This window comes from Amaranthus tricolor, chromosome 17 (genome assembly GCF_026212465.1).
Source record: "Amaranthus tricolor cultivar Red isolate AtriRed21 chromosome 17, ASM2621246v1, whole genome shotgun sequence".
NCBI lineage: Eukaryota > Viridiplantae > Streptophyta > Magnoliopsida > Caryophyllales > Amaranthaceae > Amaranthus > Amaranthus tricolor.
The window spans coordinates 14,369,053-14,387,740 of NC_080063.1; the positions used below are offsets into that span (position 1 = coordinate 14,369,053).

The 18,688-nt window shown below is 37.0% G+C and overlaps 2 protein-coding genes across 3 annotated transcripts; one reads left to right on the forward strand and one right to left on the reverse strand.

Moving 5' to 3' along the window:
- The first annotated feature begins 566 nt into the window (after nt 1–566).
- Nucleotides 567–10,667, forward strand: LOC130804008 (serine/threonine protein phosphatase 2A 55 kDa regulatory subunit B beta isoform-like). 2 transcript variants are annotated; one of them, XM_057668291.1, is made up of 15 exons: nt 567–1,146; nt 2,436–2,536; nt 2,648–2,746; nt 2,855–2,974; nt 5,190–5,390; nt 5,592–5,683; nt 7,143–7,261; nt 7,781–7,904; nt 8,018–8,141; nt 8,798–8,866; nt 8,974–9,065; nt 9,175–9,252; nt 9,389–9,459; nt 9,983–10,127; nt 10,285–10,667. In XM_057668291.1, exons 1-14 carry the CDS (start codon nt 1,047–1,049, stop codon nt 10,117–10,119), a joined length of 1,527 nt encoding a protein of 508 aa, XP_057524274.1. In that variant the 5' UTR covers nt 567–1,046; the 3' UTR covers nt 10,120–10,127; nt 10,285–10,667. The 2 variants fall into 2 exon arrangements, with proteins under 2 accessions (XP_057524274.1, XP_057524273.1); XM_057668290.1 differs by having other exon boundaries at nt 9,983–10,667.
- Nucleotides 10,668–15,274: 4,607 nt separating this feature from the next.
- Nucleotides 15,275–16,831, reverse strand: LOC130803780 (uncharacterized). The gene has a single exon (XM_057667981.1). It carries the CDS (start codon nt 16,829–16,831, stop codon nt 15,275–15,277), a length of 1,557 nt encoding a protein of 518 aa, XP_057523964.1.
- Between the last annotated feature and the right edge of the window lie 1,857 nt (nt 16,832–18,688).

The window sequence follows — 18,688 nt, forward strand, 5'->3', positions numbered from 1 at the left end:
GCTTCCTTGAAGCCCAACTTCAATATACTCAATCCTTTTGCATTTCCATCATTGCTCACGAATCACGATGGTGTATGCCTTGATTTGAGCCATTAGTATGGAGTACTTTCTATTTATACAAATTTATCTAGGAAAGAACATATCAACTTGAATCATTTAATAACCAAACTGAAAACTAGTCTAAGTTAAAATTCTCATAATAGGCCTAACCTAAACATACATTTGCTCTTGTGGATTTCAATAAATAGTTCATCTTCGTTGTCAAACTAAAATAAGGTTAAACACAAACATAATGATAAATGCATCATAAGAGTTGAATCTATACATGTTCGATGAGGTTCTATTTTAAAACAATTGATGATAGGAGTAGTCTATCAAACTTATATGTTAGTCAATCTTTCTAATTATTCAACGTGAGATAAGATGTGGGTCCAATATTTTCATAAATCTTTCATCGCTAAATTATTTTCTATTATTACATATTTCTAATGTTTAATTGTCAAAGTTTGAGATGAGACATAAATAGAACAATGATATAGAATTTGTAGAATCTCATAAGGCCATCATATTACCTTGAAGTTGAATCTATATTTTCTTTAGTTCACTCTTATAAGGCTACACTTACCAAATCGTGGCTATAGCACTACTCATCAACAAAGACCTCACAACATACTTATATTTAGAGAGAGATTGTCTCTATCGATGTGTGTTTTTGGCTTTGGGAATCTTTCATCTTTTGGGATCAATCATCATTGAGATTGTGAAAAACCCACAAATATAAAATTAGAAAAACCATACTTCTTTGATTATGTTCAAATTAAGAAATTTGCATTTCATTTTCGTTCATAGGTGATCTCTTTTAGACTATTGGATTGGGTATCTAATTTTGTATCCATTTGAGCGAAAAAGAAAAACGATTGGAACTTTAATGGAAGAAGATTCTATTTTACCCAGAAATCCTTAAATTTGATCGTTTTATTCATGCAATACCCTTTATATAATTGGTTGATATTGATCGTAAATCTGATCAGAAACTTCATTTGGGAATGAAGGGTGGTGATGGAGGAATGGGTCCGCCACAGCCGTGGGATTGGAAGTTCTCTCAAGTTTTTGGGGAAAGAACTGCTGGCGAAGAGATTCAGGAAGGTATATCCTATGTTAAAATCTTTGATTTTGTCATTTAATGGTAAATTAAGAACTGGGTTTTTGTTTCTTTTTGATTTTTTTTGACTTTTCAGAAATTTGTGTTTTATGTGATTTCAATGCTGTAAAGTTGAATGTAGTCATGAAATTGTCTTTAGATTGACTAAGTCTGGAATTTGAGACATAATTTTAATATGTGATAGAGTGGGTCAGCAATCAGCATTCATTTCAATGGACTATGTTATGTTTTGGGTTACAGTTTTGGTGTTTTTATTGCTGTATTGTAAATTGGGAGTTTAGGATTTTGGAGCTAGAATTTGTTTCGTTTGTTACAATCCAGGATGCCCATTTTTGTTGGAAACTCCTTCTAATAAAAGTTGTTTAGTCATGGCCAGTGTCACATGATTCACTGATATTCTCATAAATCGAAAAAGGCGAATTATGGCCGGTTTTGGGATGTTTTTGGGAGAATTGCGAATTCAAAACTACTGATCATGGCTTTGTTAGTTGTTACTTTGTCATTTGTACAGAATTGCAATTGCTAAATTGTACATATGGACTTGTGGATAGTGCCTTTTGTATTCCCAAAAAATGGGGAAGACCTATGCAGATAGATGCTTGATGGTTTAATTATGGGATTAACTGCCATTTTGGGGGATGTGGTAAGAGGCTAAGAGCCCTGAGGGTCTCTTAATTTCATTTTAATTAACTATTAATCTGTTATCAAGCTGATATAATCATATTATAATTAAGTTGCTTTATTGGCTATTCTATGAACGATTTGTATTTTCTAGTAATAAAGGATTTAAACTTGAACATCGTTTTACCGATCTATGAAATTTTCTGAGATATATGACGGGATGGGGCTTGGACTTAAGCACATGGACACCACTAACCCTAGATTTAACTTGAATCGTAGTTCATAAAAATGAAAATATCGAGTTTTGTGTGTTTGCTATGAAGGCATGCTGCTAATTTTAGATTGGTTATTTTCAAAATTCATGATTACCATACTTGGCATCAGTTGACAACATTTCATTAGCACTATAATTGGTGCATAAGAAAATGATCTTGTAAATGTCAATTATCTGAGATTTGGGATTTTATTCCCACGAGCCTGAATTTGATGGCTTGATTAATGTATCTGATGAGTCCCAAGTAAAACAATCATAAACTCGGTAATTTTCTGTGCAAGATTAAATGCCTTTGAAATTTTTTATTGATATTGCTATTGTGATCTATTATGCTTTCAGCAGAGTCCATTCATTTACAACCATTTTTCTTCTTTGCAGTTGATATAATATCAGCTATTGAATTCGACAAAAATGGGGACCACCTTGCTACTGGAGACCGTGGGGGTCGGGTGGTTTTGTTTGAGAGAACCGATAGAAAGGTGTAAGTTCGATCTTGCTTGGTTGATTTTGTCCTGTAGTAAATTTGCTGCTGTTTGATCACTTATTGTCCATTGTGATACCAATTTCTAATGTGATAATATGATATGTAGCATGTTGGACCTAGAAGAGATCTTGAAAAGATGGATAGTGCTGCTAGTAGGCATCCTGAGTTTCGCTATCAGACCGAATTTCAGAGCCATGAGCCTGAGGTATTTATTTTTCATTGTTTCGGCCATCACGTGGTGATTCGTCTCCTGCAATTAGTGGTTCTTAATGTATTCTCTATAATGAGCCATATTTTTACTGTTGTGTCTCAGTTTGACTATCTCAAGAGTTTAGAGATTGAGGAGAAAATCAATAAGATCAGATGGTGTCAGATGGCTAACGGTGCGCTATTCCTTCTTTCCACAAATGACAAAACCATCAAATTCTGGAAGGTGATTAAATACGTACTTTCAACATCTGTCATTAGATTTTCGATGACCTAATTACATCCAGATTCAACTATAGTTTATCTTGTGGATGGAGGATTTACACGTAGTTTGCTTCTTGTCTACCTTTATCTTTTTGCTATGCTAGCTTTGAGTTCAGTGAAGATTATTTAACCCTCAAAGAGGGAAGGTGTATCTAGCTTTAACACATGGAAAATAACCCACATTTGATCCCACGTCGAAGAACTTACATAGAGGTGGATTAACATATAAGCTTTGATGAGCTACTCCTCATCTTGTGTGGGTTTTGTTGTATACAAGTCCATTAATAAATTTATCATAGTATCAGAGGTCACAATTTGTTTTTAGTAGTGAACTTCTTTTGAGTTTGTAAGTATGTTTCCTCTTCTCCTCCTTGCTTGGGTTGTCTAGACCTATTTCTTAAATTCTATTAATCATGCTTATGCAAAGTCTGGCTGTTGTTTAGATCATGCTAATGTTCGAGGTGTTGAGATTTTTTGATAATGTTGTTTATTATGTATCAACTACGTTATTTCAAAAACCGACTTGTAGTATTTGGACAAACATTACCTAACAAGTTGGATTTGAATGATGACTTGGAAAACTAACTAGCTTCCAGAAAAATTTATGATTGATCCTGTAGTTTGGTTGAACTATACTATTCACAATGTTGAAGGGATAACAAAATAACGATGGAAAATTTTATTATTTGGGAGGAACTTTTGCACTTCATTTAGATTGAGGGAATTGGAAGAAAAGGAAGGGAGGGATTTGATGGGATACAATTTCCTTTGTTTAGATATTTGGAAGGGAGAGATTTGGAAATAAGAGATTTGAAGGGATTATTTCTCTTAATTTTGTTGATGACCAAATCTCTCCAAATGTGGAAAGATTTGAAAAAAAAAAGGTTTTCTTCATACACTCCCTTCCTTTTCCTCTTAAACAAACAAAAGAAGCTTTTCTTATCATTATTTCCCTGTCTTTTCCCTTCCCTACCTTCCTTGTTCCACACTTCCACCTTTTTCTTTTCCTCTTGAATTCTTATCCAAACATAGTGTTAGAGAAGAGGAAATGCTCTAGCCTTCAAGTCTAGAGGAGCAGTAATTGTTTGTTTAGAAGGAAAGGGGTGTGAAAAAAAGGGTTTCATCAATTGCTGTTTTTGTAATTAATTTGCTAACTTCTGATTGAACTCTCAGATCAAACACATTTTTATCCGTAGTTTCTTTGTTCGTGACAAATCAATGTATCTCCTACAACAGTCAACATCTGAGGTTTTGCGATAAAATTTGCAATGGATAGATGATGGATGGAATGAATAGAAGATCCTTAATTTCATAACACAAAGTAAATTTGTTCGGAATTAAAGATTCATTAGTGTATATCTAGTAAGTTTGATGAATTATAAGGAGATGAAGGCACCAACGTTTTTATGTTTCAGGAAAATAAAATTATGTTGTCATGAACAACACTATAGAAGTGAAATTACTATCTTGCGTCTTTAATAATTTATCAGATTATCTTCCTCTATTCCAATTCCACTAACCAAATACTAGGCCTGTCCATTTTCCGTATAGTTGAAACACGAGCCGTGTGTTACAGAGTTATTGCTTGAAGTAAATCAAGTTCACATCTAACGGGTCTCCTGAAGAACTTATTAGACAAAGTTTTGCCACTCAAGGGATTTTGATTCTGCAAGGCTCAATAGTTTCAGCCATTGCTCTGGCCTCTATTGAATTATTGGATTGATGGTCTTTTTTGAGGAAGAGCAATGTCCTGGGAGAATGGTGAAGAAGTCTCCCAGTAATGGATCTGCGGTGGAACTAATACTGACCAATTAGTTTATAATGTGCCGATCATTCTGAGGATTTTTGTGGTACATGAAATGGTAGTGCTAGAGTAGTCTATCAAGCATAAATTGTTCTTGTAAAGGAAGCAACTCTATCAAGGAGTTTCTGAAGTATAAGCTGGGTTTAGATGATGTATGCAGGTTTATCCCTTCTGGAATCTGTTGAGCGTTGATCTCATAACCAAAGTTCCTCTTTGTGATTGTGAGTGAAACATGTTCACCATTTTTGAATCGTGTCGATCGTGGATTTGAGCAGTCCTTGTAAAGATGAACTCGAATTTTGTGGTAGTATGCTAACATAATTAGCACATGATTCCTCTATTCTTACCTGTCTTTATGTTTTTGCCGGGGCAGGTTCAGGAGAAGAAAATTAAGAAAGTGTACAATGTGAATTTAGATTCATCGAAGATCAATCCAAGTTCTCACAATGGTTCAAGCATATTGACAAGCTCCAAACACATTCCAAATGGAGGATGTGGGATGAAGCGTGCTAATTGTTTGAGCAGTGACTTTCAATTCCCACCTGGAGGCATTGCATCACTACATTTACCCAAGGTAATTGTGTTCGACTATTAAAAGGGAATGTGGTTCTAATATTGAAGAAATTGATTGTGAATCATGGGATTTGTTCTAAAACTTCTGAACTTCTAGATATTGGCACTCATAAATTTTAAAATTAATATATAAGGAGTAACTATGAGCAAATTAACATGGTAGCCATCTTTTAATTTGCATTTTTCCAATATTGATTTCCAGGTAACTAGTCACGAAACAAATCTTATGGCAAGTTGTAGAAGAGTATACACTCATGCTCATGACTATCATATTAACTCTATTTCAAACAACAGGTTTCTTTCTTTCCTTTTAAGTGCACTTCCTTGTCTTTCCATCTGCAGTTTGATGTGTTTTATCCAGTGTCTCATGCTTTGCTAATTATGTCGAATTGCGAATTGCTAAAACGAATTATGGTCGGTTTTGGGCTACTTTTGGGTCATTTTGAGCAAATCGGTAATTCAAAAAGCGAATTAAGTAGCGAATTATGTAACACTGCCTTTGTCAATTTTAATAAGCACTCTTAAAATTTTAGCGACGTGCTTCTTGCTAGTGTATTTTCTGCAAAATTTTGCGTTCGTGGGCATATATGACCTTTATTACATCTTTCATTTTATTTCATTCGCTTTATATCGGTGGACTGATCAAACTAATCATTGTATTATTCATAAAAAGCATAAATGCCAGAAACATTTTATTCTTTCCAGTTTATATATTGTAGTGAATTTCAAAGGTATAGGATTATACTTCAGCATGGATTTTCAAATTTACAAGCAACTGAGTTTATATGCTGCTGATCTACTATCTTGTTTTTTGTTATGAACATAATGTCAAAATGCGGTAACGGTCGCGATCGCAATTTTGATGCGGTGACGGGACGGGAGTGATGAGGTTATCGTAACGCCTAAATACCGATCGAAACATAAGATATTCTTTGATACGGCGCAATCACACTGAGTTAGGTGTGGATGCCAGCTCCGCTTATATTCTCCTAGTCACAAACACGCAGCAATTAATTACAAATTTTATGTGGCTGTATCCAGCTCTCAGATATTATTAAACACTCGCTAGATTGAAATATTATGGAGAATTTTCAACGCAATGACTCCTACTAAGGTGATGTGGTTACATATGATTAATACTCCCTGATAATCCTCATGAGAGTCTAATGAGATTTCCACGTTGATAGTAACCTTACTTCGCTGATGCTTATATTAGACCTCTGTTGACCTATAAGATGATGGATCTACTCAAGTTGTTTCATTGCTGACCAGATTTACTGCAAGACAAGGATAGGTGAAAATCTTGTCTTTATGGTTCGCTAAGCCTCATTTCTCTCAAATTTGGAATTATGAGACATGCATTATTTATTAAACCCTATAAGTGGAAGGTGGTTGAGAAATGCTGTTTTGGGCCGTCTTTGTATGGGAAGTGGGTAATAGTTGAGTAAATTGTTAAAAGAAGGAAAATTGATTGCGAACATGAGTATAGCTTTACAGTACACTATACATATTGCAGTCTACTCCTGGTTTTCCTGAAAATAGTTATGTTTTACACTTTTGTTGGTAGTTCACTTTGTTGGTATTTTACTGATATCTATTCGTATACGGCTGTTTGAATCATATGATCGTTCTTGCTTGGTCTTTACAAGTCTAGTTTTATGCATGCCAGTTGTCTTAACCTGTATAGGTTTATAATTGTTTACTTTGTTGATCTTCCTATATGATAGCATCAATTTTTTTGTTTCATTAATAGTGATGGAGAGACCTTTATTTCGGCTGATGACCTGCGTATAAATCTCTGGAACTTGGAAATTAGCAGTCAAAGTTTTAATATTGTTGATGTTAAGCCTACAAACATGGAGGATCTGACTGGTAAACTCCCAACATTTTCCATGCGTTGTAACATGGCTTAATTACTGTTATCTATAAATGCAGCCTTGTCGCCCAGGTTATACTAATAAGTGCTTAGGCGGTGTAAATCTGATTTTCCGTAGATCTTGGATGTACCATGATTTACACTAAATATTTTTGTTTACATGTTTTTTCAAAATATTTAAATAAATGATTTCTTCACGGTTAAACCTATGTTGTCCGTAAAATTTAAAAAGAAACTAGTTATTTAAACCAAAAAATTTATAAAAGATGGAAAAGCTAATTGAGTAAGAGACTGCGAAGGTACAATCGCCTATATATTACTACGGGAAATCTGAAATTTCTCATGTATGTGAATTCATGTATAACATTGAGAAATTAACCTAACCTATTTACCCATCCTATGGATTGTGAATCAATTCGGCTTGAATATAAAACTTTTTCTTATTTTGAATAGAGTATAGACACTGCCTTGAATACTGTGGTTTGGAACTGACATGCTTGAGCTTGGTCTTGTAGAGGTGATAACTTCGGCTGAATTTCATCCTATCCACTGCAACATGCTAGCATATAGTAGTTCAAAGGGTTCTATTCGGTTAATTGACCTACGGCAGTCTGCTCTTTGTGATAGACATAGCAAATTGTGTGAGATCTTTCTATATTTGAGTTCCTTTCTCTGTCAAATTATTAGCTGACCATCATTATTCTCTATATATTTTTATATATGTTAGATTAAAATCATGCCTATTTTTACAGGTATGAGGTGCAGGAAGCTCCTGGTTCTAGAGCTTTTTTCACCGAGATAATTGCTTCAATTTCGGATGTTAAATTTGCAAAAGATGGTAGATATATGCTCAGTCGTGACTTTATGACTCTTAAGGTCTGTCATTCTTTAGTTTTCTATAGCTTGAGGTTGGCAAGTTTGTAACTTAGGATCCGCCCAAGTTGCATTTATGATTATCTGTATCTACTATATTATGCCTTGTGAACTATTCATATGCATTATTTTACATGCTCTAATATGTTGAAAAGGAAAATCTACTTAGCAGAATAGGTTGATAAATGCATTTTGCATTATTTAATATGGGGCTGTTTTGTAAGCAAATTTATAGCTTTGATAATCATTGTAAAGCACGCAATTAGAAAAAAGGTAGTGTAAGATCTATTTTAGATCAACTTTTGAGGTGTATGCTATTTTTCTTGAAATTACGCAACGAAGCGCAAAAAGTTAGTCTTTTTGAAGGTTGAGTTGCTAATAGAATGAGGTTGAAAGATGAGATTTGTCCAGGAGTCTCTTTGAGGAGTTTCTGCGCGATTTGTGTGGTGAGATTTTTTTAGGACTCGTGTCTCTTTGTTGCAAACCATTTCCCCAGCTCTATTATATTTTTCCATTTTGAATAAAATATTGTTTATTCCTATTATTTGCAAATTCTCGTCATTTTTTTACCCTTGTTTCATACCTTTTTGTGTAGTGATGTTTCTGCGCCAATTTTCAAAAAGCTTAACCTTTGTTTCATACTTTTTTCGTTCTTTTAGCTATGGGATATCAATATGGATTCCAGACCAGTTGCAACTTTCCAGGTTCATGAACATTTGAAGCCTAGGGTCAGTTCTTGTACCTGCCTTGCTGCGCTGTATACTACTATACTTCCTAACTCTATACTTTTATTTCTCTTTTTTGCTAATCATGTTGCTTACTTCGATGTTGTTAGCTCTGCGATCTGTATGAAAATGATTCGATTTTCGACAAATTTGAGTGCTGTTTGAGTGGTGATGGTCTGCAAGCCGCTACTGGCTCCTACAGGTGATTTTTTATCTCACACATTATGAATATCATAATTAAAATTTAAGGTGGTAATTAATATTTTGTATTTGTTACCAAATTAATGTCTGATGACAATCTCCATTCCCAGTAATCTGTTTCGTGTTTTTGGTTGCTCGTCTGCGAGCACGGAAGCCATTACCTTGGAAGCTAGCAAAAACCCCATGAGGTGAAATTCTGCCTCCCCGAATGTTGCTGTTTTAATTCAACAGATAATTGATAAAGTTCTTCCGATTTGCGTCAATTCGCAAATCCCGCTAATCTTATCTGTTGCTTTTCATGCTTCATCTAACTGTTACTTTCAGGAAGCAATTTCCAGCAACAACAAATCATAGACCTTCAAGGCCTGGAACCTTTACACGTGGTGATAGGCAAGGTATGTATGAAATGTTTAATACATATTGTTCCTAGAACTCGAACTATCACACCTTGTGAATTTCTTAGTTATGTGAAACTGCTAATGGTGTTTAAAAATTAACGGTCAATCAGAGCTAACCTCTTTGTTAAACAAGAAATTGGCCGAGTATGCCCGACCCCGACCCCCCCTTTACCCTACCTGATTGGGAACCATTTTTGTGGTGTCGGGGCTATATAATGTATGATCATAGAACTAGATTTAGAATATTAGCTGATTGAGTACTGATAAATTTGGGCTTGTACACAACAAGACCACGTAAGAGGAAAGTTGGCTGCACACAGACCGATGAGGTTCAATTAGAAAATGATCATTGTAATTTGTATGCTTCTTCACTTTCATAGTTAGAAAAATAGTTCTTACGATTTCTCAGTTGTCGATGCATCTCTTTGGTATGTGCGTGTTTGTAAATGTCGATTGCTCTACAAGCCTATTAAAAATGCTTACTGATTGTTTATCCTTTATAATATCTGGTTACATAAAGGATCGGAGAGCCCCGGAAGCGATGCAAATGGAAATGCTTTTGATTTCAACATGAAGTTGCTTCACCTAGCTTGGCACCCAACTGAAAACTCAATTGCTTGTGCTGCCGCAAACAGCCTGTATATGTATTACGCCTAGAGCTAGAGGTATTCATGGCCGCATGTTTCTACTGAATAACACTAATCGTCTTGAACTAAAATGATTTTTACTGTGAACCCTTTAGCAATTTATCAAAACGAAGAATTTCATAGATCACGGTATACAAGAAGGATGACCGGAAATGGTTTTCTTCTGCTGTTTTAGGTCAGGTGAAAAGAACATAACTCACAGGAAACCCTTTTCTAACAGTAAATACGAGGGTGTATCACTTTCAATCCCATCCCATCCTAGACCCGAATCATAGTTTTTATGAGCGGGATATACTGAGTATGATGATGATAACGAGAGTGTCTCACGGTTGGCAGTGATGATGCGTGTGGACATGAGATCAAACTATGACTACATAATCGCTATAAATATCATCCGCGCCTTGTATTATTATTATTTGAATGATCAGCAAATTTATGAGTTGTGCCAATTTACCATCTAACCAATTATTTTGCTCTTTTGTTCCCAAATTTTTTTGTTGTATAATGATAATTGTTTTTACTTGTAGTTTTATGATAATTCTTGCTTTTCTTTTATGTCATTTCCACTCTTTATGATAGTTCTTGAAAGTTGACATGAAATTTGTGGTTACAAGAATTATAACGTGGTCTAAATTTATGTGGCTCTTTGTCCTTTGTGCATGCTTTAAAGGTATGCCAACTTCTTTAGGCTTTAGGACTAGTACATCTAACGACTTTCATTGATACATATGGTGGAGATAGAACGGTCAAAACGGTCGATTGATGGGTTTTGGGTTATTGTTTTCGGTTGGGTCAATTTTGGGTTTGGTAATGCGTCAAAAGAAAAAATATCGCGAGAGACAATTTCGGATAATGGTGATTAGTTGGTGTTGCTTCTACTTTCTTTCTTCACAAAAAATAATAAGGAATTAAAATCGAAGTTAATGTGTCAAAACTGACAAGTGTAATTATCAAACCTCAGGCCCTAACATAGAAGAACCAAGTCGCACAAAGGTAGTTTTGCACCCATATTCAAAGTGTCTGACCGTTTAGGGCTCTAAAAATAAAGGTCTCAAATACTAAAAACACTAGTCATTGCTCTACAATAGCAAGGTAGAGCAGTTGGTTTGAATTCCACTTGTCAATCTTCAATTCACTTCAGTGCATTTCTTTTTCACTTGTTATTATGCATTGTTTTTCAATCTTCAATTCACTTCAGTGCATTTCTTTTTCACTTGTTATGATGCATTGTTTTTAAACTCTCAGCATCTTACTGTTTCACGGTGAAACACTCTTAATTACTTTCCTTTCTTTAAACTCTCACAGTTCTCATCTCTTAATATTTTATGTTTTCTTCCTAATCTTTCCTTTTTTCCAAATCATGTATGTAACAATTTAATCATTCATCTTTGATCCATTTTCTGTACTTTTTCAAATCACTTCAAATGGTCCTACTTTTCGTTCCTTTCCTCCAAATTACCATGTATTTTACTCTTACCTAAAACTAAAGTGAAAAAAAAAATCTTGGTTATGCACCAAGATTGGCTCCCTCAGACTCACAATCTTGCACGGAATCACTCTCGCCTTTTGAGATAATCTGTAGAATGCGGAAGCACACACAATCCTCACCAAAATATACCCAAGAACACTCTTCTTGATTCTCAGGCCAGCCTCGTGGTCTCCCTCTTCAGGCTTCACTCACCCTTGGGTTGAATCCACGACCCTTCTCTAAGCTTCACTCGCTCTTGTGGAAGGGTGACGCCCTAGATTGTTCCTCAATCTAGTTTCAGAGATATCCTTCTCTCTTAATGTGTTTGACTGATTGAAGAACACACACAATATACTCAAGGAAAACGAAGAGAACAACTAACAATGAAGACGGATTGAAACAAGGAAAAAATTTGAATGAAAACTTGTATTATTGAAATTTGTCCTTTACATCAAGTTTATGCACCTATATATAGCTTTCTATCATTACAACAGCTAGCTTGTACACGTGCCTGACATCATCCTATTTTAAAACAGAAAAATCAGAAAATTTGGCTAAGTACTGGATAGCCTATTCAGCAGCTGGCGACTGGGGTACCTTGTACTGGTTCCTCCGGCTTCTGTGGTTATTGTCAGTAGGGTCCTAGGCCCTTGATGGTTAGGTCCATGTACCATGGTGCTATATTTGCCTTGGTCACCCCTTAGAAGCTCGTGGTTAAGTCCCAGGCAACAGAGCAAGGTGGCCTGGTCATCAGGCTGTTGATCAGTGTCATTGCTTGAGTGGTCTGTTATCTTGCTCGACGGCTTGCTCGATGGCTCGGATGCATTCTGATGGCTTTTGCTCGAGTGATGTTCTGGCTTGCTCGATGACTCAAATGTCTCTAGTTCCATCATGCCTTGTTCTTGATCAGGAAGTGTACTCATAGGAAAATCAAGGCGAAGATTTGAATTGTTTGAACCATGTTTTGACCATGATGCACATGGTTCAACTCCTCCTTGAGGAAGAATTGACCTCAATTCTTGATTTGCTTGATGTAATTGAAGGTCCTCAATATTGAAGGTGTTTGATATATTGTACTCAGCTGGTAACTTCACCTTATAAGCATTATCTCCCAGTTTGGCAGTAATTGAAAATGGGCCTGCTGCCCTGGGCATCAACTTGTTCTTTCTCTGTTGTGGGAACCTCTCTTTTCTTAGATGTATCCAGACCAGGTCTCCTTTCTTCAGTGGTTCTCTAGACTTGTGCTTCCCATCTGCCTTTTGCTTATATTTCTCATTGGCTTTGCAAATATTTTCCTTGACCATTCTATGCAATTTCAACAGCTCCTCAGCTTGGCCAACCGCATCTTTTTGATTCCTGTCATGTACATTAATATGTGTGAGATTAATTGGTAGCAGGGGTTTTCCCCATAAACACATTGAAAGGGTGTAAATTTTGTAGCATAACTTGGGCTTCGGTTGTAAGCAAATTCTGCTTGACTTAGTTTAAGGTCCCAGTCCCTGAGGTGTTTATTCACTAAGGTCCTTAGGATGGATCCCAAAGTTTTATTAGTCACTTCAATTTGGACATCCGTTTGTGGGTGATGGCTTGTGCTAAAAAGCAGGGTGGTGCCTAATAGTTTCCACAGGGTCTTCCAAAAATAACTAAGGAATTTACCATCCTTATCAGATATAATGGTCTTGGGTACCCTATGTAGTCTCACAATCTCATCAAAGTATAACTTTGCTATGTGTTTGGCATCATCCACTTTAGTGCAAGCAATGAAGTGGGCCATTTTTGAGAATCTATCAACCACAACCATGATAGAATCCTTTTGCCTCTGTGTCCTTGGCAAAGCCATAACAAAGTCCATACTCACATGCTCCCAAGGTTTATCAGCTACAGGTAAAGGTCTGTATTCTCCCTTGTGAAAGGTGATCTTTGCTTTGATGCAAGTTTCACATTTCAGAATGTATTTACCTATGGTTCCCAACATTTTAGGCCAATAAAAATGTTCACTTAGCATATCTAAAGTTTTCTGAATGCCAAAGTGTCCACTTAAACTGCCCTTATGCATTTCTTTTACTAATGACAGTCTCAAGGGGGTTTTTGGTATGGACAATCTATTTCCTTTAAACAAAAATCCCTGTTGCAAATGTAAAACACCTTGAGGTTCTTTCAGACAAGCAGTATACAATTCACAGAAATCAGAATCATTAGCATATAGTTCTTTGCTCATTTCAAACCTAATCACTTTAGCATCAAGAATAGCTAGCAAGTTGTATCTCCTGCTTAATGCATCAGCAATCACATTGGTTTTACCTGTTTTGTATTTTGCAGAGAAGTTGAAAGTCTGGAGGAATTCAACCCACTTAGCATGTCTAGGGTTAAGTTTGTTTTGTCCATGAATATTCTTCAAAGATTCATGGTCAGTATATAGGATGAAGGGTTGTATTTTCAGGTAATGGGACCAGTTCTCTAAGGCCCTAATCAATGCATAGAATTCTTTGTCATAGGTTGAGTAGTTAAGTCTGGACTTATTTAGATTCTCACTAAAATAAGCCACTGGTCTGCCTTCTTGTACTAAGACTGCACCAATTCCTGTTCCACAAGCATCACACTTAACCTCAAAAGGTTGGGTGAAGTCAGGAAGCTTTAACACAGGGGCTGTACACATTTTATCTTTGATCAATTCAAAAGCCTTCTATGCTTCCAAGGTCCAACTAAATGTTCCTTTTTTGGTGCATTCTGTTATGGGGGCCATAATGGTACTAAAGTTCCTAATGAACCTCCTATAAAAAGAAGCAAGGCCATGAAAAGACCTTATTTGTGTCACTGAGGTAGGTACAGGCCAGTTCTTAACAGCTTCTATTTTAGAGGGATCAACCTTCACCCCATCCTTTCCTATGATGAATCCCAAAAATCCCACTTCTTGCATATGGAAACTGCACTTCTCCAATTTCCCATAGAGTTTTTGCTTCCTCAGAGTTTCAAAGAGCTGTTGTAAATGATCAAGGTGTTCCTCTAATTTCCTGCTGTATATCAATATGTCATCAAGATAGACTACTATGAATTTCCCCAAGAAAGGCCTCAAAACCTCATTCATCAATCTCATGAAAGTGCTGGGGGCTCCTGTCAAACCGAAAGGCATCACTAGCCACTCATACAAACCATAGTTTGTTTTAAAAGCAGTTTTCCATTCATCCCCTTCTTTCATTCTAATCTGATGGTAACCACTCCTTAAGTCAACCTTGCTGAACCAGTGTGCTCCTGATAGTTCATCCAACATATCATCTATCCTAGGTATAGGGAACCTGTATTTGATAGTAATATTATTAACACTCCTGCTATCAATGTGCATCCTCCATGTTCCATCCTTTTTTGGCACAAGCAGAGTAGGTATCGCACAGGGGCTGAGTCTTTCCCTTACATATCCTCTTTGTAGTAACTTCTCCACTTGCCTTTGTAGCTCTTTAGTCTCTGTGGGGTTAGTTTTGTAGGTTGGCTTGTTGGGTAGAGGGGCTCCTGGTATGAGATCTATCTGATGTTCAATTCCTCTCACAGGTGGTAAATCCTTAGGCAGATCATCAGGGAACACATCCATATACTGCTGTAACAGAGGTTTCACTTCAGGGGGTATCTCTATTGATTGCTCTATTTCTTTAGTGATCAAAATATAAACCTCATTCCTGTTCTTGATCTCCTTCTCACATATTCTTCATCTGATCAAGTGGACAGGTTTCCTCACAGGAGGAGGTATGACTTTGTGGGGAGGCAGGGGAATCAGTTCTTTAAGCTTCCCTTCATGTCTAATAGTATAGGTGTTGGTAAATCCATTATGCATGCTCTTTTTGTCATATTGCCAAGGTCTTCCCAAGAGCACATGGCAGACAGTCATTTCTAAAACATCACACAACACTTGATCTTTATAGGACCCTATAGCAAACCCTATTAGACATTTCTTGTTCACAGAACCAGTGGCATTGTTGTCCAACCACTTGAGCTTGTATGGATGTGTGTGTGGCCTGGTTTTCAGGTTCAAATCTGTCACTAAATCCAAGCTAGCACAGTTTGATTCACTTCCCCCATCAATTATCATCTCACAAACTTGATCCTTTATTTTACACGTGGTTTGAAAGATGTTTTCCCTTTGGTTACTTTCTTGTTCTTCATATGTGGTGTGTAGGTTCCTTCTAATGATCAAATTGTAGCACCCATCCTCAGGTAAAACCTTCTCCTGTCCCTCCTCAAATTCCTCTTCATCAGTGCTTTGCTCATACCTTACTGTCTTTCCAAAATCATCTACTATGGAAGACCCATCTAGTTCATTCTCAGCAACTGGAGGCCAATTTTCCTCCACTCTGCCATTTCTTACCACCAGCATCATTTTGGGTTGGGTGTCCTCCCTAATCTCCCTCCATTCTTGGGCAGTAAAGACTCTAATATTAGGGCAATCATTCTTATAATGTCCATGATCATGACACTTAAAACACACTACCTTGTTTAGGGGCACAGGTATCCTGCCAGGTACATTGGTAGGCTGCTCTGTTTTCCTCTGCGCCTTGGGTGATATGGGCTTAAATTGTTTGGGTGGGTAGGTCTTAGGGGACTTGTTATAGTTGTTCCATGTCATCCTTCTCTTGTTATAATTTTGTTTATACATTAGGGCTAAGTTGAAGGCTGTTTGTAGATTCAATGTGGGCATAGTCATAAGCTGATCCCTGACATCCTCCCTCAACCATGATAAAAACTTGGTTAACTTTAAGTCCTCTGCATCCTCAATTTCACACATCACTACCAATTTCTCCCATTCCTGTATATATTCAGCCACACTCCTTCCTCTTTGGCTTAAAGTACTCCATTTGATGTATAATTGGTGCTTGAAATTGACAGGAACATATTTTCTATTTAAATGCTTCTTGAGTTTATCCCAAGTATCAATCCTTTCCCTATGCTCCCTCAACCTCTGTCTCTGAGCCCCTTCTAGCCACATGGCAGCAAGTTTAGTGAGTTTCATCTTAGCTATCTTGTATTGCTTGTCAGGTGTGGTCTCTCTGTATTCAAAATACCTATCCATGCTTGCTTCCCACTCCAAATATTCTTCAGGATTATTAGAATGCCCATCAAAATCCTTAAGATCTATCCTTATCATTCTGTCTTCCTGATCATCATGAGGATGGTGGGGCTGGCGTTGTTGATTCCCTCTTTCATTTTGGGTAAGGTGTTGAACTAGCCTATGTAAGGTCTCTTCTATGGCTTCTACCCTTGCTTCCATGGATTAGGTCTCACAGCAACACACAAGAAAGAGAAACAATCAACAAAACACAAGTACACACAGGGGCTCTAAGTCTCAACAGCTACCAACACACAAAAGACAAACAGGGGCTTTAAGTCTCAACAGCTAGATACCAGCTCACAACCAAGATGCAATGCAAACAATCAAAACGGAAACAGCAAGAATCACAATTATACTACCAAGCAATCACTTAGAATAGTCACCAAATTAACAAGATTCGTGAAATAACAACAGACAAGCACCGTACAAATGAAAAACAGGAAATGATGTATCGCAAATTTGCCCTAAAACATATTGTCGACTGTAAATTTAGAATTTGAAGATACAATGAGCAATTCTTTACAAGATTGCCTGATTGATGTTTCAAAATTAACAGAATGTGATAGAAATCATACAATTAAATGTAATCAACAAATACTAAATCAAATTAATCGATTGCCAGAAAAACAAATTTGTTCGAACGATTTTCTTTGTTTTTCAGATTTTAAAACCTTCGTCTATTTTAAAGGAATTTGAAATAGACCTTCAAAACCAAATCAGAGATTAGTTGAATATCACCTTTATTCGGATTAACAATTGCATGCAACCCGAATACAAAGTTTAGAACGATTTTACCAGATTCGCACTCGTCACAAAGTCTGTCTCCTCTGATATTCCTTTACATTCTTCGATTCTCTTCAACAATGGTGGGTTGTGCCCTCTCGTCACTTATGCTCTGATACCAATTTGCACCAAGAATGGGTCCCTCAGACTCACAATCTTGCATGGAATCACTCTCGCCTTTTGAGATAATCTGTAGAATGCGGAAGCACACACAATCCTCACCAAAATATACCCAAGAACACTCTTCTTGATTCTCAGCCCAGCCTCGTGGTCTCCCTCTTCAGGCTTCACTCACCCTTGGGTTGAATCCACGACCCTTCTCTAAGCTTCACTCGCTCTTGTGGAAGGGTGACGCCCTAGATTGTTCCTCAATCTAGTTTCAGAGATATCCTTCTCTCTTAATGTGTTTGACTGATTGAAGAACACACACAATATACTCAAGGAAAATGAAGAGAACAACTAACAATGAAGACGGATTGAAATAAGGAAAAAATCTGAATGAAAACTTGTATTATTGAAATCTGTCCTTTACATCAAGCCTATGCACCTATATATAGCTTTCTATCATTACAACGCCTAGCTTGTACACGTGCCTGACATCATCCTATTTTAAAACAGAAAAATCAGAAAATTTGTCTAAGTACTGGATAGCCTATTCAGCAGCTGGCGACTGGGGTACCTTGTACTGGTTCCTCCGGCTTCTGTGGTTATTGTCAGTAGGGTCCTAGGCCCTTGATGGTTAGGTCCATGTACCATGGTGCTATATTTGCCTTGGTCACCCCTTAGAAGCTCGTGGTTAAGTCCCAGGCAACAGAGCAAGGTGGCTTGGTCATCAGGCTGTTGATCAGTGTCATTGCTCGAGTGGTATGTTATCTTGCTCGACGGCTCGAGTGTATTCTGATGGCTTTTGCTCAAGTGATATGTTATCTTGCTCGGTGGCTCGAATGTGTTCTGATGGCTTCTGCTCGAGTGTTCTGTCTTGCTCGATGGCTCGGATGCATTCTAATGGCTTTTGCTCGGGTGTTCTGTCTTGCTCGATGGCTCGGATGCATTCTGATGGCTTTTGCTCGAGTGATGTTCTGGCTTGCTCGATGACTCGAATGTCTCTAGTTCCATCATGCCTTGTTCTTGATCAGGAAGTGTACCCATAGGAAAATCAAGGCGAAGATTTGAATTGTTTGAACCATGTTTTGACCATGATGCACATGGTTCAGGTTATTAAGGACTTAGCAC

Coding starts and splice junctions, on each gene's coding strand:
- LOC130803780 (XM_057667981.1), bottom strand. CDS start 16,831: ATGGAAGCAAGGGTAGAAGCCATAGAAGAGACCTTACATAGGCTAGTT.
- LOC130804008 (XM_057668290.1), top strand. CDS start 1,047: ATGAAGGGTGGTGATGGAGGAATGGGTCCGCCACAGCCGTGGGATTGG. Junction 2,975..5,189: donor AAACCATCAAATTCTGGAAG/GTGATTAAATAC, acceptor TTGCCGGGGCAG/GTTCAGGAGAAGAAAATTAA. Junction 7,905..8,017: donor TGTGATAGACATAGCAAATT/GTGTGAGATCTT, acceptor CTATTTTTACAG/GTATGAGGTGCAGGAAGCTC.